The sequence below is a fragment of the Chironomus tepperi genome, unplaced genomic scaffold, assembly GCF_022539635.2.
Source record: "Chironomus tepperi strain 1889 unplaced genomic scaffold, CSIRO-AGI_Ctep_v1 contig_12, whole genome shotgun sequence".
NCBI classification, from domain to species: domain Eukaryota; kingdom Metazoa; phylum Arthropoda; class Insecta; order Diptera; family Chironomidae; genus Chironomus; species Chironomus tepperi.
Window position 1 is genome coordinate 590,667 of NW_027226134.1, and position 19,678 is coordinate 610,344.

The window sequence follows — 19,678 nt, forward strand, 5'->3', positions numbered from 1 at the left end:
CAGTATATCAAGATCCAGTAACATCCAGGACCATATTTATACAGTATATCAAGATCCAGTAACATCCAGGACCATATTTATACAGTATATCAAGATCCAGTAACATCCAGGACCATATTTATACAGTATTTCAAGATCCAGTAACATTCAGGACCATATTTATACAGTATATCAAGATCCAGTAACATCCAGGACCATATTTACATAGTATGTCAAGATCCAGTAACTTCCAGTTCCATATTTATACAGTATATTAAGATCCAGTAACATCCAGGACCATATTTATACAGTTTATCAAGATCCAGTAACATCCAGGACCATATTTATATAGTTTAAGAAGATCCGGTAACATCCAGAACCATATTTATACATAATGAAATTCCATCAATATTAACGGATTTTGAAGATTTGAATATAACGGTTTTCTTAGAATTCAAATTTTTGCTAAGAATATCCGCGAGAAAATCACTTGTTATATTTTTTGTCTTACTTAAATATCCTGAACAGAATGATATTATAATATAATTAACAATTTATATTATTAATTGATGTTTAGTTAATCATATGAATTAATTTCCGGTTCGATATACAGTCTGGTTAATGAAAATTAAAAATACACATAATTGACAATGGATTTTTTTCATATTTTTTCCCATATAAAAATTTAAATAATTAATTAAAATATAAGGAAGCGAGTTAGCGATTTAATGATGGCAAAATATCAAATTGCCCTCCGGAATACACACGTATAAAAAAAATCAGCATGATTGATGCAGTAGAAGTGGTCGAAAAATGGGTCACAAATTTTGAACGTGACAGAAAGACAGAAAGACAGAAGGACAGACAGAGCAAGTCAAATAAAAGCGTGTAAAAACACGTGTAAATTCAACTTTTTTTATGGCTTTTTCTTCCCAGAAGATGAAAGTGTTAATAATATTAAAAAAGAAAGGAACGAAAATTGAAAAAAAAAGTTTAATAAATTAAAAAATAATGGCTTGTTGTTGTTGTTTATTGGAAAGTCATCGTGTGGTCCTTAATTGCCTTTCTTTTTCTCTTCTCATTCTATTCATTGTAATAAGGTAGACAAATATTTATTTGTTGTTGAGTTCTTATTGAGATGAGCTTTGTGGTGATTAATATTGAGATAAGGAGGATTATTTGGAAATGCTAGGTAATGAGTTAGGTGTAAAGGAAACAATATCCATTGATACTTTAAATTCTGGAGTGATATATGACTTCATTTGAAATTTATACTATTTCATGGAGCAGCTCAATGTTGATGGCTTCTTAACGGCAATTTCGAGGGTTAAAATAAAATCATCAGGGTATCGCTACGTCACTGATTTAAAGGCAGTTCAATACTGTGGAGAAGTGGATGATGATGTTTCTGACGATGTCCTGACGTACAATAGTTATCAACAAAGAAACTATAATGCAAGTACAATAGAAACAAATGAGTACAATTAGCAATTTTTTTTTCATTTTTGTCTATCAGCCTCTTGTCCTTAAGTATACTAGCATAGTTAAAGATAAACTATGTACAAAGATTGCAATCCAGAATAGTACAAATCGGTTAATTGATCAAAAATCATTTTGTATTGGCAATTGGGAGACGGAAACCGGCGATAGAACCTGCTTTAAGCAAAAACTAAGGGAAGTCATGGATCACAGTTGTTCTATACGCCCATTGAAGTAAGTAAGCAAGTAAGATCAAAAATCCGATCTAAGTCCGACATGACTCTGACTTGGTACCAGATTTAGTTTAAATTCGACATCATGCCTGAGACATGGCAGCATAGTTTCGGATTTCGGATCGAGTGACTGAGTTTCGAATATTATTTGATCAACAATATTCTAACTTGACAATATTATGCTAGAACTCGATGTCAATTGGATATTATTTTGCCATTTAATAGTTAAGTCCCACTTGAGTTTGCCTTAGTCTTCAAATAAAGAAGAATTTGAGAATAAAAGGAATATAGCGACCAAAAAAACATAGAACTTAACAATTCAGGAATTATGTTCCCATCTGCCTCTAATCAAACAGAAATATTTAAACATGCAATCATTCAATGTTCATCTCTCCTGATTAGACACTACTTTACATAATTTTGTCAATTTCTCCTGTCAAAAAACTGAAAAATTCAATCATCCTATTATTTCCCCTTTTTGTACATATGAGCAGCAACATCCATATGCAGTAATTTTTGACAAGACATTTTTGACTCAAATAAAAATGTCGTAAAATGCAAAAAAAAGGAACAAAATATAAATTCGCATCTTGATTGAATTAAATGAGAGAGAAATTGAACAAATATAAAAGCAGCACATGACTAGACTAAAATTTTCCATCTCATCCCTGTCATTTGCAATTTAATGCATTCGCAAAAAAAGGAACAAAAAAAAAATTGTAAATTTATTCAGTCTTTCACTATCAACAATCTCTATTTTATCAATAAAAGTTAAGGCAAGATTCATTTAAGAGGAACTTTCAATTCTTTGTGAATTCAAGTGTAAAATTGCATTCCGGACTGTTTTTATAATTTAATTTAGTATTTTCTTTTGTTGTTTTTGTTTCTTCAACATTTGAAGTTGCTTCATTATTTTGTGGTTTTTGGAGGTTCTAGATATGTTTTGGATTGGAAATAGAGATTTAATCGGGATATAAATTTGATGATGTTTATGAGATTGTGGAAGGGGATATAGAAGAAATTGTTATATGACCGCAAAGTGACATCAGTAGAGCTACATCAAGGACAACACCAAAGCAACTGTTAAAGGCAGATTGATAAGAAGTTTAAGTTGATAATCTGCCAAGATGCCCAGAAGACCTCTATAGCTTAGTGATGAAAGTATGAAAAAAAAATTGAAAGAGATTGTGGTTCGAATCCCAATTTATTCTGACTTTAGTGAACTTTTCTATCCTGAACCTTGTTTTGGAAACTTCCAAATTCCCGCATGAATGTTCAATCTTAAACTCCTAAAGTATCAAAATCAATTCCAACTGTGACAATATGTTATCACAGTGACAAGATTGGTCTTCGTTCCTAGAATTGGTCTTCGTAACCTTAGAAGTATCTTTCGAACGACTGTAAGTAGTAAATCTGAATAGAATCCAAACGGAACACCAATGAACCTTAAATTCCTTGTGGTTTTCAAATGACTGTCAAGTAACTTACATCTTGAGCTTGTCTTCTTACAGCCATCAGATACGACAGGCATATAAAAGCGTAGCTATGATATTCAAATGAATATCCTTATATTGCTTATGAAATGTCAAGGAATGCCAATGAAATGTTCGAAAATTCTAGATAATTTAAATAAAGTTAGTGTTAAGAAAACTCTAATTACAGCAGTATAACGTAGTCATTTAGGGATGCCATGTTGCTATGTTGACAGCACAAGCAAGGATTCATTGGGGGCTAAGGGCATTTAACTGCATCATGCTGTCCAGGTAAGCTTGTCCATATGAACTAAATTCAGCTATAATATTTTATTAACTTAGTTTTAAACGTTCCAATTACTAAAGTAACTCTAAATCTACATCCATATCCAAAACCCAAATAAAACCGATACCATATACCAAAAAACCCTAAACCACCTTTTCTTCTTCGTTACTTCTTTATGTTCATTCTCATAAATTTCTTTCTTTTTTTGTTCAGTACAACAAAAAAAAAATTGTAACAAAAAGAAGAGTTGCATTCGCGACTTACCGTGAATTAACAGCCGATGCTTGTGCATCAATTACAGGCTTCCTAAAATGATTCGTTGTCATTGATTTAGTTGGATGCGCAATCAAGCAATAAAAAAAACTTGTTTAATTCATCGCACGAAGTTGTCAAAAACATCTTAATATTTACCTATCATTCCAACAGAACGGTTCCATTTGTTCGCGATATCTGAAATGAAATAAAATAATTTTTTGATGTTATTCTTTCATTATTTATTCTTTCATAAATGCGAATAATTTATCATTAATAATAAACATGCGAGCATGTCTCTGTCTGCAGTGCGGGAAACAAAAATCAATTTTATGATTAATTTTTTTTTATATATCATCTATCTCTCTCACTCACTCACTGCATCTTTCACTTCGCAAAACAAATTGCATTTAATTGTTGACAAGTACCAGTTTGTTTTTGTGTATTTTGTCATCCATTTATATATATATTATGTCAGGGGTGGACAACCTTTGTGTCGCAGCACACTAGCTATGAATCGAGGTTCGCCACCAAGGTTAATCTAGGTACCTCGATGCCTCAGTGTATGAGAGTTGAGGTTCCTCGGTGTTTGAGAGTCGAGGTGCCTCGGTGAATGAGAGTCGAGGTGCCTCGATGTATGAGAGTCGAGGTGCCTCGGTGTATGAGAGTCGAGGTGCCTCGGTGTATGAGAGTCGAGGTGCCTCGGTGTATGAGAGTCGAGGTGCCTCGGTGTATGAGAGTCGAGGTGCCTCGGTGTATGAGAGTCGAGGTGCCTCGGTGTATGAGAGTCGAGGTGTCTCGGTGTATGAGAGTCGAGGTGCCTCGATGTATGAGATTCGAGGTGTCTGGGTGTATGAGAGTCGAGGTGCCTCGGTGCATGAGAGTCGAGGTGCCTCGGTGTATGAGAGTCGAGGTACCTCGGTGTATGAGAGTCAAGGTGTCTCGATGTATGAGAGTCGAGGTGCCTCGATGTATGAGATTCGAGGTGTCTGGGTGTATGAGAGTCGAGGTGCCTCGGTGCATGAGAGTCGAGGTGCCTAGATATGTGAGAGCAGAGGTGCCTCGGTATATGAGAGTCGAGATGCCTCGGTGTATGAGAGTCGAGGTGCCTCGGTGTTTGAGAGTCGAGGTGCCTCGGTGTATGTGAGCCGAGGTGCCTCGGTGTATGAGAGTCGAGGTGTCAGGTAAAAGGTTGTCCACCACTGCATCATATTGACATTACAAGAATTATTTCCAGTTAATAAATTTATACATTTTTATAATTGAATACATGATAAAATATTGCGAATGTCTTTCTTTTTTTTTGCCTTTCTGTACCAGCCAACATTTTACAGCAATAATGATGATAATGATAGAAAATCGGCAATTATTGATTGATTGATATAACCATGGTTTCGTAACTATATTTAATGCTCATTTCATACTTAATAATCGTAAAAACTTTTATTTCATTTACTTGACCGTTTAAAATTTTTTTTCTCTCTTTTATTTTTACAATTGCAGATTGACTTTTGAATTAAAATGTCTCGGCATGGTGTGGTAACATGATACATACTGGTGATACTTAATGGTATTACTTTATGTTGACTTTATGGGATTTAGCAAAAAAAATGAGAATTTTTTGAGGAAATAAATTAATTTGATTCAAATTGAATTCATTAACTGCGTGAGACTTATCTGCCACACCTTATTAATTAGCTGAATTTAGTGAGGAGATTTTCTAAATTTTAATTCATGTTGAACTGTAAGAATTAATTGAGTTTGAACTAAGCGCGTAACTAGGGACTCAAACTGCATGATATGATGAATTTCATATTTTGCCTTCAAAATGGACCGAAATGTGTTGTCTACAGGGCACCTTCATGTCTTGACGTCATCATGGCGATGATGCATAACCCTGGTGACTACATTGTCCTGCTCTTGCGACTATTAGAGAGATTGAGCTATACTTTTCAATTTTGATGGTTTTTTACCTTCTTCCCCACCAGACAATACACATAATTAAGTACAGTGATGGGAAAATTTTTATTTTCCGCGACACACCTTGATACCTCAACCGAAACTGTAAACAACAAAGGGTTCATTGCATTTCCAAATGGTACACATGTTGTCCACCTCTAAATTTTAATCTTTTAGTCAGCAGTAAGTTTAGTTGAACTCGATAACATGGTGAATAAATCTGTGACATTAAGCAATGCTTCCCAAAGTAGACATAGTCGATATCAATTTGTCCTGAACTAGTTGAAATGAACTTTTTTCAATCTGGATTAATTCTGGAATTTTTGAAATTTTCTCGAATTTTACAAATTCTTCAATCTTGTCGCATGCCTCACTCTTCATCTTTAATTGCAGAATGAGTGTCAAGCACTAATCCGTAAGGCACTCGGTATCAAATACCAAAAAATCCGACTTAACTCTAATTTTAGACCAGTTTACATTAAAAGTACTAATGGTGATTTCAGCCTCAAGCCATATTCATGCTGTCTTTAGGCTTTTTCGCCTTTTCCATGTCGTATGTCTTTCAGACAACCCAACCGTTAAACAGTTTTGTCTGGAATTTATCAATAATATCTATAACTAATCATAAACATCAGAGTTGAATGCCACATCCGCAAATAAGTGACATATTCTACAACGACTGTAAGAACAGCATCAGCATCATCAACTGTAAGAACAACAAATCATTTAATTCCTTTCCAACAAAATTGCAAAATTACCCCAACAATAATTGTCAACTGCTACAATGTAACAAAAAGTCTTACATCACCCAAGACAGACAATTATCATCATTTTAACACTCATTAGGATCGACAAGTCAATAGCACAACAATCAATGCATCAAAATAAAAATTAATAGAAATTGAATGAGAGGCGAATGCACCTGCCATTATATTTATTTGCTCATAACTGGCGTAGATGCTGTGAGACAAATAAATGGTAAAAGAAATTCACTTATGTGAGACATTATGAACATTCCAATCATAAAGGAATTTTTATTTAATGATTCTGCACTGCTATTTATGCGATAGTCTCATATATTGCATTATTGGTATTTAAGCTCAGGTCGTGTGACATCTCAGCAGCTTTATTGTAGCTATGATTACAAAAATATGCAATCAAACTAGTAAATTTACAAGACATCAATATTATTATATGGATATGACTGTTTTTTTGTTGTTGTTTGCATCAATCTGGGTTCTTATTTGTAGATGGACAGTGGTGGTTGTTTATGATTGACGTCCATTGAAGAATGATTTGAAGAATTTACTAAACACTGTTTAAAGTTAAGGGTTTTCGAGACAAATACTTTGAACCAAGACTTCCAAATCTCGTTCTCGAGTTTTGTCAAGACCGAGACTTTGAAGAATTTCCTGGTAGCCTCGGTCTTAGCCTCGAAAATTTCTCATAAACGGAACTTCGGAAAACCTTAGCTAGAACATTTTTACAAACACTTCAAATTTTCCCACATTTTACAATGTTTTGCGACGTTTGTTAAATTTACAATGTTTTACCAAAAAAATTAATGTTTTGTAGCTTTTTAAAATGCTTGAAAACATTTAGAAACATTTTAAAGTCTTATACTCGTGTTTTCAATGTTTTACTAAACTTTGCAATGTTTTACTGCTTTTTACAAAGCTTTTTGAAGATTTTTAATATTTTCTGGAATGTTTTCTTAAAGTTTAGAAGGTTTTTTTTTTTTTTTTTGATTTTTTGAAATGTTTCACTACTATTTGCATGCTTTAGTATGTTTTGCAATGTTTTATTACTTTTTGCAATGTTTTCCTACTGTTTGTATTATTTTACAACTTTTTGCATTGTTTTACTTTAATTTGCAAACTTTTGAACCTTAAATATTGTTCGATAAAGTTTTTTATAACATTAAAAAATACATTTTGCTGTGTTCAACAAAAAATTACGATGTTAAAGAACATTTTACGTTGTTTTGCAACAGCTTTCGATGTTTAAAACTTTTTACAATGCTTTAGAAGATTTTACGATGTTTTAGAAGATTTTTACGATGTTTTTCAACATTTTATGAAGTTTTACAAAATTTTAAAACGTCCCACAGCATTTAAATATGTTTTTACAATGTTATACAGTATTTTAAGATACTTTACAACATTTAATGATGTTAAACAACATTTCGCTAATTTCTAGACATTAACTGTAAACGACCCCATACTGTTTTTATTTTTCAATTTTAATTTTTTCGGAATCGAATCGGAAAGAGAGGAAAAATTATTGAACTGAAGTAAACTAAATTCCACCTTAAAAGAATGCAACCTTATTATTATATATTGATAATTTATTTTAAAATATGGATAAGAACAACAGAAAATTGAGAAAATACTCGAAATGCCGCTGTTGTTGGCTGCTGATGATGATGAAAGAACAGCAAAACAGGGTGATTTACAATATTTTTTTTATTTCGTGTATTTGCAAAAAAAAAATATAATTTTTTTTATATATCACGTCAGACACTTTAACAACATCATGTTTCATTACTAACTGGATAATGAGACTTTTATACACAAATCAATTAAACGTAATCATGCAATTACTTAACAACAATTTATTCACCCTGTCGCAATAAAAAAAAAACTTCTTACTTCTTCGCCAGGTCGTTTCTTCATCACATATCGAATACATATTGATGGAAAAAAGCGAGCCAAAAAAATTCTCATAAGGACAAAAACATTTTCAACTGTCTATCAACATCATCGAACTACATCAAAAATCGAGAAATTGAAGAAGAATAAAAAATTATATAAAAATAAAATAAAAATTTGGGTTGTTGATGCATTTTTGAGGTGATTTTTTGGAGTCTTCACACACTTTATTGACTATGGACATAAAGTCCATAAAAAGGAAGCGAAAATTTTTTTGGTACCTTTCTTGTCTAGGCACATTGTACATCATAATTGGATATGTTTGCATTTCATCATGAATGAGGTTGATACAATTAAAAGGTACAAAAGGAGCTAAAAGCTTTAATTGCTTTTCATTCTTACTCTTGAAACGGTCTTTAACTTAGTGCCGCTTAAATATCGATGAAATTATGCTTCATACTTAGGCATTTTTGAATTTCTCATACATTTAATTGTTTTTCAATTCTTATTGTCTTTAAATAGGAACAATTAACATATTTTGTAGATTTTATTGGTGAGAGTATGGGAAATTAGGTCACCGAGGTCTAATTACTGCTCTAAATAAGCTGATTTTACATGGTTTTGTATTGAAAAATCCAAAAAAATTGAAAAATTTTGTCCAATCAGAGAACTACCTTCGGCAACAAGCCTGACTACCAAGTTGTAAGTGACATAACTGAGGTGTGAACTGACTACATGGTGGAGGGTGGCCTGACTATCGGGTGTAGAAGTGGTCTAACTACCTGGTGGGAAGTGGTCTAACTACCAGGTGGAAAGTGGCCTAACTACCAGGTGGGAAGTGGTCTGACTACCTGGTGGGAAGTGGTGGCCTAACTGCCTTTATATTTCAAATCTTGGTCACAGCCTTGAAAACACTTTAGTGTCGTTTAAGACAGCAAATTTGTTCATTTTAGTTTCTAAGATTCCTCCAACTTTGCCACCCAACTACAAAGCATCTTCCCAAAAAGGTCCCCAAAACTAATCACAAGAACCAAAATTTACGAGAGAACAACAAAAAAAAAGCATCGCAGAGCAAAAATCGAGACAAGATCGATTATTTTCGATTCCTTTTATTTCTTGACTTTATTCGCGCTTTTCACTTTATATATGCTTCCACTTCTGTACTGTTCTGTATTTATATATTTTTGTGTGCAACAAAATTTATTTTTTTTATTTATAAAATTATCAAAGAGGAAGGAAAAGGAAGAAGAAGAAAAAGTTATTATTTTTATGAAACATCATCATCATCATCAGTGTTATTATTATTATTCTTACTATCAATCATCAGTAATAATCATTGATTGTCTATAATCATCATCATAATAGACATTAACAATGCACAATATTGTGCAGGTTTTTTTTTTATCAGAAAAACTATTCTTGTGTCTGAGATAAAATAGGAGATGTTCATAAGTGATGTGAAATATTAGTATGGAGGTTGACATGAAGCTATTGTAGAAGACATAAAGTATAGAAAACGCGAAAAATTTGGCAATGAACAATATGAGTTTGCCTCGAGACAGCATTTCGTTCCTTTTCCTAAGTTAAGCTCCTTCCGAATATGTAGTAGTCAAAATCTATTCTTATGGTCCAGTTGTCAGTTTTGTGTCAAATTATGCTTCGCGAATCAGTATTATGTCAGTATATGTACAATCTTCGGTGTATTTTTCATGTTCTAAGCATGTAAAATTTTGGGCATGCCTGATGGAAAGTACATGAATATTGTCCCCTGGTAAAGACGAAAAGTCTATGAATTTAGGAGTTTCGGGATCTAAAATATCTTAAAAGTTCCAAATGCAAATTACGCTATTTGGACATCATTGGTTCCATAAAAATTTAGTAAAGACTTTGGGTCGATACAAAAGATCATTGATCGCAGTGCTATATAATATACTACATAGTTTAGTATAGAATACTTATATATTCTATATAAGTTTCATTGATTAATTCATATAGAATTTTAATGGATTATGAACTCATTTGATTCCATCTGAGACTAGGATTCATTCCACTTTTGGGTACATATTCTGTTAACTTGGGGATTAAGATTGTGTTTAATTCTAACTCAAGCAGAAAACGCATTTTCTCATTCTTAAATATTCATTTATGAAGAGCCTGGAACAGCTTACAAATGGATCAACAGCATGACAACTTCAGGAGATCACGGGACCTAATAGGAGAAGACTATGCTCTCGAGAGTGTGATCTACTTAAATATGTTAGCTGAGCATACTATGAGAGTCAATTAGCGTCATTTCTAGTCCGTATAATTCCAAAAATGACAGTTCTCTTTGGCTGAGACTCGAACCTATGAGTGCCAGGAATGATACACTAATTTTGATTTTACAAAGTATTCCAAAGCCTTACTTTATTGCACTACCGAGCCATTTCATGTTAGAATGAGGAGCAATGACAATAATCCAATTTAACTCTATACATCACTTACAAACAACCCCCATAAAAAGAGTCACAAGCAAAAAAAAAAGTCGAGTATTTTTCACACTTTACAAAAGAAATAGCGAGAAATATTTTTCACATTCCGCGATGAAGTTTTTCACTTCCATTTTTTTTTTTTATTTTTTGTGTCGTATCATTAAAGAGCAATTCCCTTAGATGGATGCATCTCCATGCAGTCGCAAGCAAAAGAAGACTATCACAGCTAATTAAATCTCACATAATTGGGCATTACAAATGATGCTGCCATTTACCATAAATCGCGTAGATGTACAAAAAAAATCATGTGATGTGCTTTTTATGAGTAAATTTCCATAATTGTTAGTTCCATGTTATGCATGTAACCGCTCATTGAATATCGATTAACTTAATTAATTATTAAATTGCAATGTTACGATTTGAAGGCATGCAAAGAAGAGAAGTGCCAGGCCGAGATCATATTTCCGACTTTATTCTTATGCTGTACATGAACATTGCATATCACATAAACATTAAACTATAATTATTGAATTATTATTATGGGTACGATTTCTCACTGCCAAATTACAACTTTTAAGAGTTTTGTGCCTGGTGCACCTTAAATCTCCCATAAATCTCTGTATTGAGCATAATTACTCATTATTATTTTGCTGTTGCGATCTTCACATACATAATATTGCCTTGTAATGTAATTTATCATTTACGACTTCTTTTGCCAATTTCCGCGACTTTCCAACCACCAGGCCAATGCCGACACACAAGAAGTGCATCACACAAATGTGAAAAAAAATAGTAGTGAATCAGAGAATTATTCTGTTTTGTAGTGAGAAGTGAGAGATATAAGTCATTTTTTCAATTATAAATTTCCATGCACGATGCTCGAAGCGGCATAACACATCATTAAAGGTGCATTTAATGATAATAATTTTAAATTTTTTTTTTTTCTTTAATGTCTCAAACACCCAATAATGATGCATTGATTCATAATCATATACATAGTTGTTGTGCTCGGACCGCGCGCTTCGATTTGTGGAAATCAATTCTGTGTTCCTCAATTGCGGGATGTTCTTTTTTTGTGAAATTGTTCAGACTACCGTCATGTTCTTTTTATTGAATTCGAAGGTAATGTCGATTAAATTCGAAGATTTATTGTTGAAAAATTCGAAAATTTACTGTTGAAAAATTCGAAGACTTAATGCCAATAAATTCGAAAAATTCGAAATTTTATTCGAAAAATTGACAAAAAAAATTTGAATTTTATTTGACCGTTAAAAATCAAAAATTTTCAAAATTTAATTTTCTTTGGGAAACATTAAATTGCTTATTATCAACATTCTTGCTCATAGCAGCTTTAACTCAACATTTATAAATCTTCAATCTCATTGAAATGATTTTGAAAGGATTTTCCAATTTTTTTTAACGATTTTCTATTTTTTGAATTTTGACAGTTTTTTACTTTTCGAATTTTAATTGTCAAATAATTTTCGAATTTTAACTTTTGAATTTAAACTGTTATTTTCGAAATTTTAACTGTCAAAATATTTTCAAATTTTAAGATGTCAAATAATTTTTGAATTTAATTCGTGATATTATTATTGAATTTTAACAGTTAATTAATTTTTGAATTAATTTTCAAATCATTTTTGAATTTTTTTGAAGTCAATTTTTTTTGGAATTTCAACTGTTAAATTACTTTTGAATTTCAACTGTCAAAATATTTTCGAATTTTAACTGTCAAAATATTTTTTAATTTTAATTTTCAAATTTTTTCAAATTTTAACTGTCAAAATTATTTTTGAAGTTTTAACTTTTCAAATTTTGAATTTTAACTGTCAAATTATTTTCGAATTTTATCTGTCAAATATTATAGAATTTTAACTGTCAAATAATTTTTGAATTTTAATTTTCGAATTTTTTAAAATTTAAACTGTCAATATATGTTTGAATTTCAACTAAAGCGAAGGTAGTCTGATGAAATCATAAGTAATTGTGTACCTGTAGTATGAGAATCCCTGCGACACATGTAAATCCATTGGAAGACCATGAGTAAAATTCGGATCAGATGTCATTGAATGATGATGTCCTAACACAGCTGCCCATGGCGATGAATAATTTCCACTATTATGATCCATATTGCACAAATATCTATTTTATATTTTTGGAACTAACTTAATTTATTCTAGTCGCGATTCAACTTAAAAATTTCCTTTTTTTTCAATTCAACATTTTTTCATCCACAAAAAAAAGCAAAAAAAATTCTCGTACACAAAAAAAAAATTTCAACTTTTCAGTTCCTCTCTTTTCTTCCTTTCGCGTCCAATCTCTATGAGATTTTGCAAAGTACTGAAACACAGCTGAATTCTGTGTGTCTGCAGAAACAGCAACATCATTTCCCTCTTTTTTTATATTTTTCATCTCACACGCGCTGTTATAAGAATTCAATTTTTACATCCACAATGTTCCACATTTTCTCTTCCTTCTTTTTTTTCGTATTTTTTGCAGCCGCAACATGAAACTTACTTACAACAAAGTCAACAATGTCGCTGCCTCTCATGCTCGCTTCGATGTATTGTATATAAATCTTGTGACTACATTTGTAGTTGTGTACGATGCCACAAACTTGACATGCTCACTTTTCTCTCTCGTATGATACATTATCGAGTTGCTCTCAGGCACTGGCAAGTGACTTTTAAATAAAAGCATTCAAATGTGTATTAAGGGTCCACTTCTAAATGATTATGCCCAAAAAAAGAGTCCCATGAGTACCAAAAAAACTTTGAGTATTGACTAAATTGGATGTGGACAAATCTTCTCTCATGCTGGGGTTCTCGGTCAACATATGTGACGTGCAAAAGGCACAGTAAGAGAAAACAAGAAAAACGTACGGGATGGGCATAAAGAAGAAGCATAAGCAGAAGTAAGTAAATAAATAAAAAGACATAAAAAGGAGTTTTCCGAAAGTAATTTTGCAAGCAATGACCAAATAACCTTATTTTTTACGATTTTATATTCACGTGACTCAAATTCCTTATCAGTTTTATATTGAATGGAATTGTGTGATGTGATGTTTCATTTAACACGTATCAATACTTTCCTTCCTTCCTACTTTTTAGCAAATTTTATCAAAAGACACTATGCCGCGGTTTGTCCGTCTGTCTGTCGTCTGTCCGTCTGTCTGTCCGTCTGTCTGTCCGTCTGTCTGTCCGTCTGTCTGTTCGTCTGTCTGTCCGTCTGTCTGTCCGTTCGTTTGTCCGTCCGTCTGTCCGTCAGTCTGTCCGTCTGTCTGTTTGTCCGTCTGTCTGTTTGTCCGCCTGTCTGATTGTCCGTCTGTCTGTCTGTCTGTCTGTCCGTTCGTCTGTCTGTCCGTCTGTTCGTCTGTCTGTCCATCTGTCCGTCTGTCTGTTCGTCTGTCTGTCCGTCTCTGTCTGTCCGTCTCTGTCTGTCCGTCTCTGTCTGTCCGTCTCTGCCTGTCCGTCTCTGCCTGTCCGTCTCTGTCTGTCTGTCCGTCAGTCTGTCCGTCAGTCTGTCCGTCAGTCTGTCCATCCGTCTGTCTGTCTGTCTGTCCTATCTGTCCGTCAATCTGTCCGTCAGTCTGTCCGTCACTGTCCCACTGTCCATCTAGTCTGTCCTTTCAGTCTGTTCACCACTCTGTCTTGTCAGTCTGTCCGTCAGTCTGTCCGTCAGTCTGTCCGTCTGTCTGTCCGATGATATAATGTCCGTCTGTCTGTCGGATGTCAAAGTCTGTCCGTCAGTCTGTCCGTCTGTCTGTCCGTCATCTGTCCGTCAGTCTGTCCGTCTGCTGTCCGTCAGTCTGTCCGTCAGTCTGTCCGTCAGTCTTTATTTGTTCTTAAGGATCAAAAATGTCTGTCCGTCGGCATTTGTCCGTCAGCTGCTGTCTTACAATGTCCTGTCCGTATTTTCCGTCTAGGATGATCCGTCTTGGAGTTTAAAATTTTGATGACAATTTTTATGATGTATTATGATGTTAAGATTGTCTGACAGATCTGGTGCTATTAAAAAGTGTATTAAATTGTTTTGATTGCTCTGAAAATCGTGTCTTAATTCTGCAGAGTATCTACTGGATTTGGTCTAAACCAGTGGTAGACAGCAATTATGCCGCGGAAAAATAGTGTTCCGCCAAAATTTTTGAAATTGTTATGAACCATATGCAGTGTGGGGTTTTGATTGAAGCTAATCACCAAGGTATTCTGCTAAAGATAAAAGGTTGCTCTCCACTTGCTTAAATTCTTTTAATAAAAAAAAACCTATAAAATTTCCTATTATTGGATTCTATATTGAGGTATTAAGGCACAAACGAAGTGAACCCTAGCATTCAAAGAGCATACTCTCAAGAGCATTGAATGGTTAGATCAACGCTTTCGAGTGATATAACGCGCTTATCCAGTCTGTTTGGGCGTGTATATTAGAGCCTGATCTCTTCGGTGTAAAGTGGTACAATCTAGTTCCATTAAAATGTCTATAAATATGTTTTGATTGCACCGAAAATCGTGTTTTAATTTTGCACAGTGTGTACTGCATTTGGTCTAAACCAGAGGTAAATGCAATCATTCTGTCGCGGCAGAATGCCGTATGTCTTGTGCGGTTTCAATCGAGACTTACTTCCAAGGTGTACCGCGGAAAATAAAAGGTAACCCACCGATGGCCTAAATTCTGTAACTAAAAGGATGCCTCAAAAGTTTATGCTGTATACAAAGAGTCAATCCTGAAGCCATCCAATCCTATACTTACTTACTTCGCTGGCCGTCCAGATCAACTGTGATCCATTGCCTCTCTCAGATGTCACCTATAACTGGTTCTATCACCGGCTTCCGCCTGCAAATTGCCAATACCAAATGCAATGATGTCTCTATCGACTGCTTCCTTCCAGGAGTTCGATCTACCTCGAGCTCTCTTACCATCCTATAAAGCCTGCAAAACAATAAAAATTATTAATTTAAAATTTAAATCAGAAAAATCTGTAAATCTCTTAGCTTACAACTCCCAAAAAACCAAAAGATTTCTCAAAGGTAACCTAAATTTCAACTAAAAAATCAAGCTACATCCCTCAAAAAAAGAATCTCCCTGGAAATTATTTTATTTACAATCTCAAAAAAGGCAAGAGAATGAAAATTTATGTACAATACAGCAGGAGAACTAGTAGAAGGTAAATGTAATGGATTAAGAACATGATGAATAAGTAACGAGATTTTTTTTTCTTTCTTTTTTTCTCCTTGAAATGTTTTATTGCCTTTTTCCATCCAATAATTTTTCCCATCCGAAATATTTGAATGAATGACAATTCCTTTTTTTTGCGGTTGAAGGCAAGAAAGCGCACAGGATATGAAGCAGCAAAAGATAAGAATTAAAAATAAAAAATATATAAATTTACCAGAGGTGAAGCATCAAGCTTGTGTATTCATAATAGGTACAATATTTTTTTATGTGCCTTTATATTTTTTTCAAACAATTTGATTTAATGATACGAATTTATTAAGTTGATTTATTTACATATGCAAGTAGGCACAAAAAGTAATAATTTTCATTCCTTGCCATCCTACATATGTAGATTATGACTTGGGGGGAACAGGCATTGCCATTATGGAAGAAATTTATGAAAAATTGAAATTTTAAGGATAGTTTTTAAATCCAACTTAATCTCAACTTGACCCAGAAACTAGCATTGGAGTGAGAAAAGGGATAGGAATCAGGAATGATATGTTATACATGCGGTATGTAACGGTAGGTTACAAAATGATATTTTAATGTCGTGTAGCAGATTTATTTTATTGTTGTAAGTTCTGTTGGAATGAAACAATTAAAATATTGATTCAAATTTGGTTTCTCGAGATGTCTCACCGAGGTCAATGGTGGGCAATATCCAGCATAACATTAAATTCTAAATGTATGTTAGGCAGTGGTGGGCAACCTTTTATTTTTCTGAGTCAATGCCTTGGTGGTAAGTTTTGAGCAAAATAGCGCAGGGCATGGCATTTCTATGACTGCAAACTTGTGTGTCACAGCACACAATGGTAAATCTTTAACGAAACTCGACATCATACGAGTTATAGTATTTCCAAATATTTTTGGCTGCACACTAGTGTGTCGCGGAACAAAAGTTGAACAACGTTTTTACTTACGTCCTTACGATGACCAAACAGATCTACTGTGATCCTTAAACTCCTTCATATGTCGCCGGCTTCCGCCTGCCAATTGCCAATACCAAATTCAATACTGTTCCTATCAATAGCTTCCTTCCAGGAGTTCTTTGGTCTACTGGGAGCTCTTTTACCAACCACAAAGTTTGATACAAAGTTTGAAGACATTATTTAATGGAGTTTCTGAAGATTGCCTATCGCTGACCTTTTTGTAATTCTCGACTAAAACGGAACACAGCATACGATTCATGACTTTTCCAAATATTCTGGTTGCACATTAATGTTTCGCGACACACAGGTTACCCACCAATGACCTCGGGGGTTGGTCTCGACTGAACCCGAACAAGGCGTACGATTCTTAGCTGTTCGAGATACTTTTAGCTGCTAATGTAACGCAGCACACAGGTTACCCACCACTGACGTAATATCTCAATTCCATACCATATATATCAATTATTTACCATTATTGCTCTGCTTGGTAATAAATTTCTTAAATTAAGCTTTCTTCAAATATTTTTGATGCCTTATGGAAAGTTCTTGTTCCTTCCTTTATTGCAAATTAACCGCAAAATAAAAAGGAATTGTTTCATTCAAATATATGGGAAAAATTATTGGATGGAAAAAGGCATAAAACATTTCAAGGAGAAAAAAATAAAGAAAAAATCTCGTTACTTGAATCATCATGTTCTTAATCCATTACATTTAACTTCTACTAGTTCTCCTTGTATTGTAATAAATTTTCATTCTTTGTCTTTTTTGAGATTGCCCTTAAAATAATTTCCAAGGAGATTTTTTTGAGGACTTTTTTGAGGGATGTAGCCGATTTTTTAGATGAAATTTAGGTGACCAGTTTGAGGAATCTTTTGGTTTTTTGGGAGTTGTAAGCTTAGAGATTTACAGATTTTTCTGATTTAAATTTTAAATTAATAATTTTTGTTGTTTTACGTCCTTTAGAGCACTTGTTGGCTACAGGATTGAATCTTTGTACTTATACTAGCGGTTGTAAAAGTTTACAGCAAACGAGTACACTTCCTGAAACATTTAAGAATGAAATGCTACACAGGAGAGTGCTGCAAAGTATAGTTTGATAAACACTGATTTGGATATCCTTTCATAGTATAAAAACATGGTTTTGATGCTTAAATCAAAAATTTCACCAAATTTAGGCCTAGAATAGATTCACGTAAGACTGGAGCAGATTTTTCGCTTATTCATATATTATATTGCTTTGTACTTTCCAAGAATGAGTATTCGGCTTTGTAAGTTAGCAAAAATATGTCTTAAAGTCGACTAAGATAATGTTTGGAAAGTTGACTAGAATGAGCTAGACTTACAATTAAAATATGAATATGTTTCGAGTTGTCGGGTCTTTTGGCAACTTATCTCTGATGAGAATTGAACTCTCATCTGTAAAACATCCAATCGCATTACTTACTCCTAAACTATCGCGGATTCACTGAAATTTTACTAGAATGCTTACTTAATCTTTACTGGACAGGACCATTGCTAATGTCGGTGATTCAATCACATTTAGACACTTATGAATTTTAACACTTATTAATTTAAAGAAAAAGCAATAAAAAATTCTTCAATGCTTGCTTATAAAATTCCCTAAAAGAAAAAAATCAAATAAAAATCCATTCAAAAATGACAAATGATGGACTGTCATAATGTGTCACATTCCTACTTTATATACAGCACAAAAAGGAGAGAGTGACGAGAAGGAATATTACTTTTTATTTATTTTCCTTGTTTCATGTGATATTGCGTAATATATGGAACTATGTTGGATATAAGATATTCCTCATTGTTTTGTAACTTTAGGGCAAAAACTAATTTTAATTTTGATCATGAACGACGGTCGAGGAAAATATTTGCTGTAAAGATTATCGTGATAACAAATTGACTTTTTTTCATATATGTTGGATATCCAACAAATGTAACTGATTGTGCTTGCTACTTGGCTGTAAGATGTGAAATGTAAATTTAATTTTTGAGGATTCTTAATGGAAAATCGTCATAAAAGTCTTAGTTTTTCCTTATCATTAAAAAGCCATTAACTACAAAATTCCATTAAGTTTTTCCCAGCACATGGCAATAAAAATTTGTAGCTCAAGACGTAAAAAAAGGACATGAGGAAGAAAATTTTTAGTGCCTGAAATGATCCACATGAGAATTGATAGTAAATAGAGCAGCAGTAAAGTGACATGCTCGATTCTGTTGGAATTCCACAATATTAGAGAACTAAGTAAATTGCAAAAAATAAGCACCGACAAAGCAGCACAAAAAATGCAATGAAAAATAATTGAAGAAAAATTGATGAGAAATTTTTGATTTATTTCATTCAATTTCGATTCGAAATTCACCGAATAAAATTGATAATTTGCACCAAACAATTGCGAGAAGATAATTTCATTTCCACTTGGGGTTCGTTTGGATGTTATGTGATGTCGACTTGGATGAGGCTGTAGATTCAGTTATTTAATTAATGAGTAAATTAGTCAGAATCCTGCTAAGGAGTTTTAATGGGAATTGACTCTCGGAATCACAATGATGATTACATTAGAGTAATTTGGCATATTCTGTCTCAAACAGTTGCTAGCTGTCAAGTTGTGAACATAGTTTGTAAGATTCTGTTATAACGTTCATTTGAGATTTGAATAATATTTATTGTGCATAGTTGAAAACCCCTTTTCATACAAAAGTTCAGTTTGTTTTTGAACTTCGAAGAATAAACATCA

The 19,678-nt window shown here is 33.3% G+C and overlaps 1 protein-coding gene across 3 annotated transcripts in view; it reads right to left on the reverse strand.

The window, feature by feature from the left end:
• The window catches only part of LOC139088171 (protein trachealess-like), an 80,631-nt gene that overhangs the window by 25,268 nt on the left and 35,685 nt on the right, over nucleotides 1-19,678 (reverse strand). For 2 of the 3 annotated variants that reach the window (XM_070637259.1, XM_070637253.1), the window contains exons 1-3: nucleotides 12,778-13,094; nucleotides 3,861-3,899; nucleotides 3,714-3,755 (exon numbers count right to left, since the gene is read on the reverse strand). In XM_070637259.1, the coding sequence (XP_070493360.1) occupies nucleotides 3,714-3,755; nucleotides 3,861-3,899; nucleotides 12,778-12,914 (218 nt within the window). In that variant the 5' untranslated portion in view covers nucleotides 12,915-13,094. Of the gene's footprint in view, nucleotides 1-3,713; nucleotides 3,756-3,860; nucleotides 3,900-12,777; nucleotides 13,095-19,678 lie in introns of those variants that run through there. The other variant, XM_070637275.1, reaches the window with a different exon arrangement.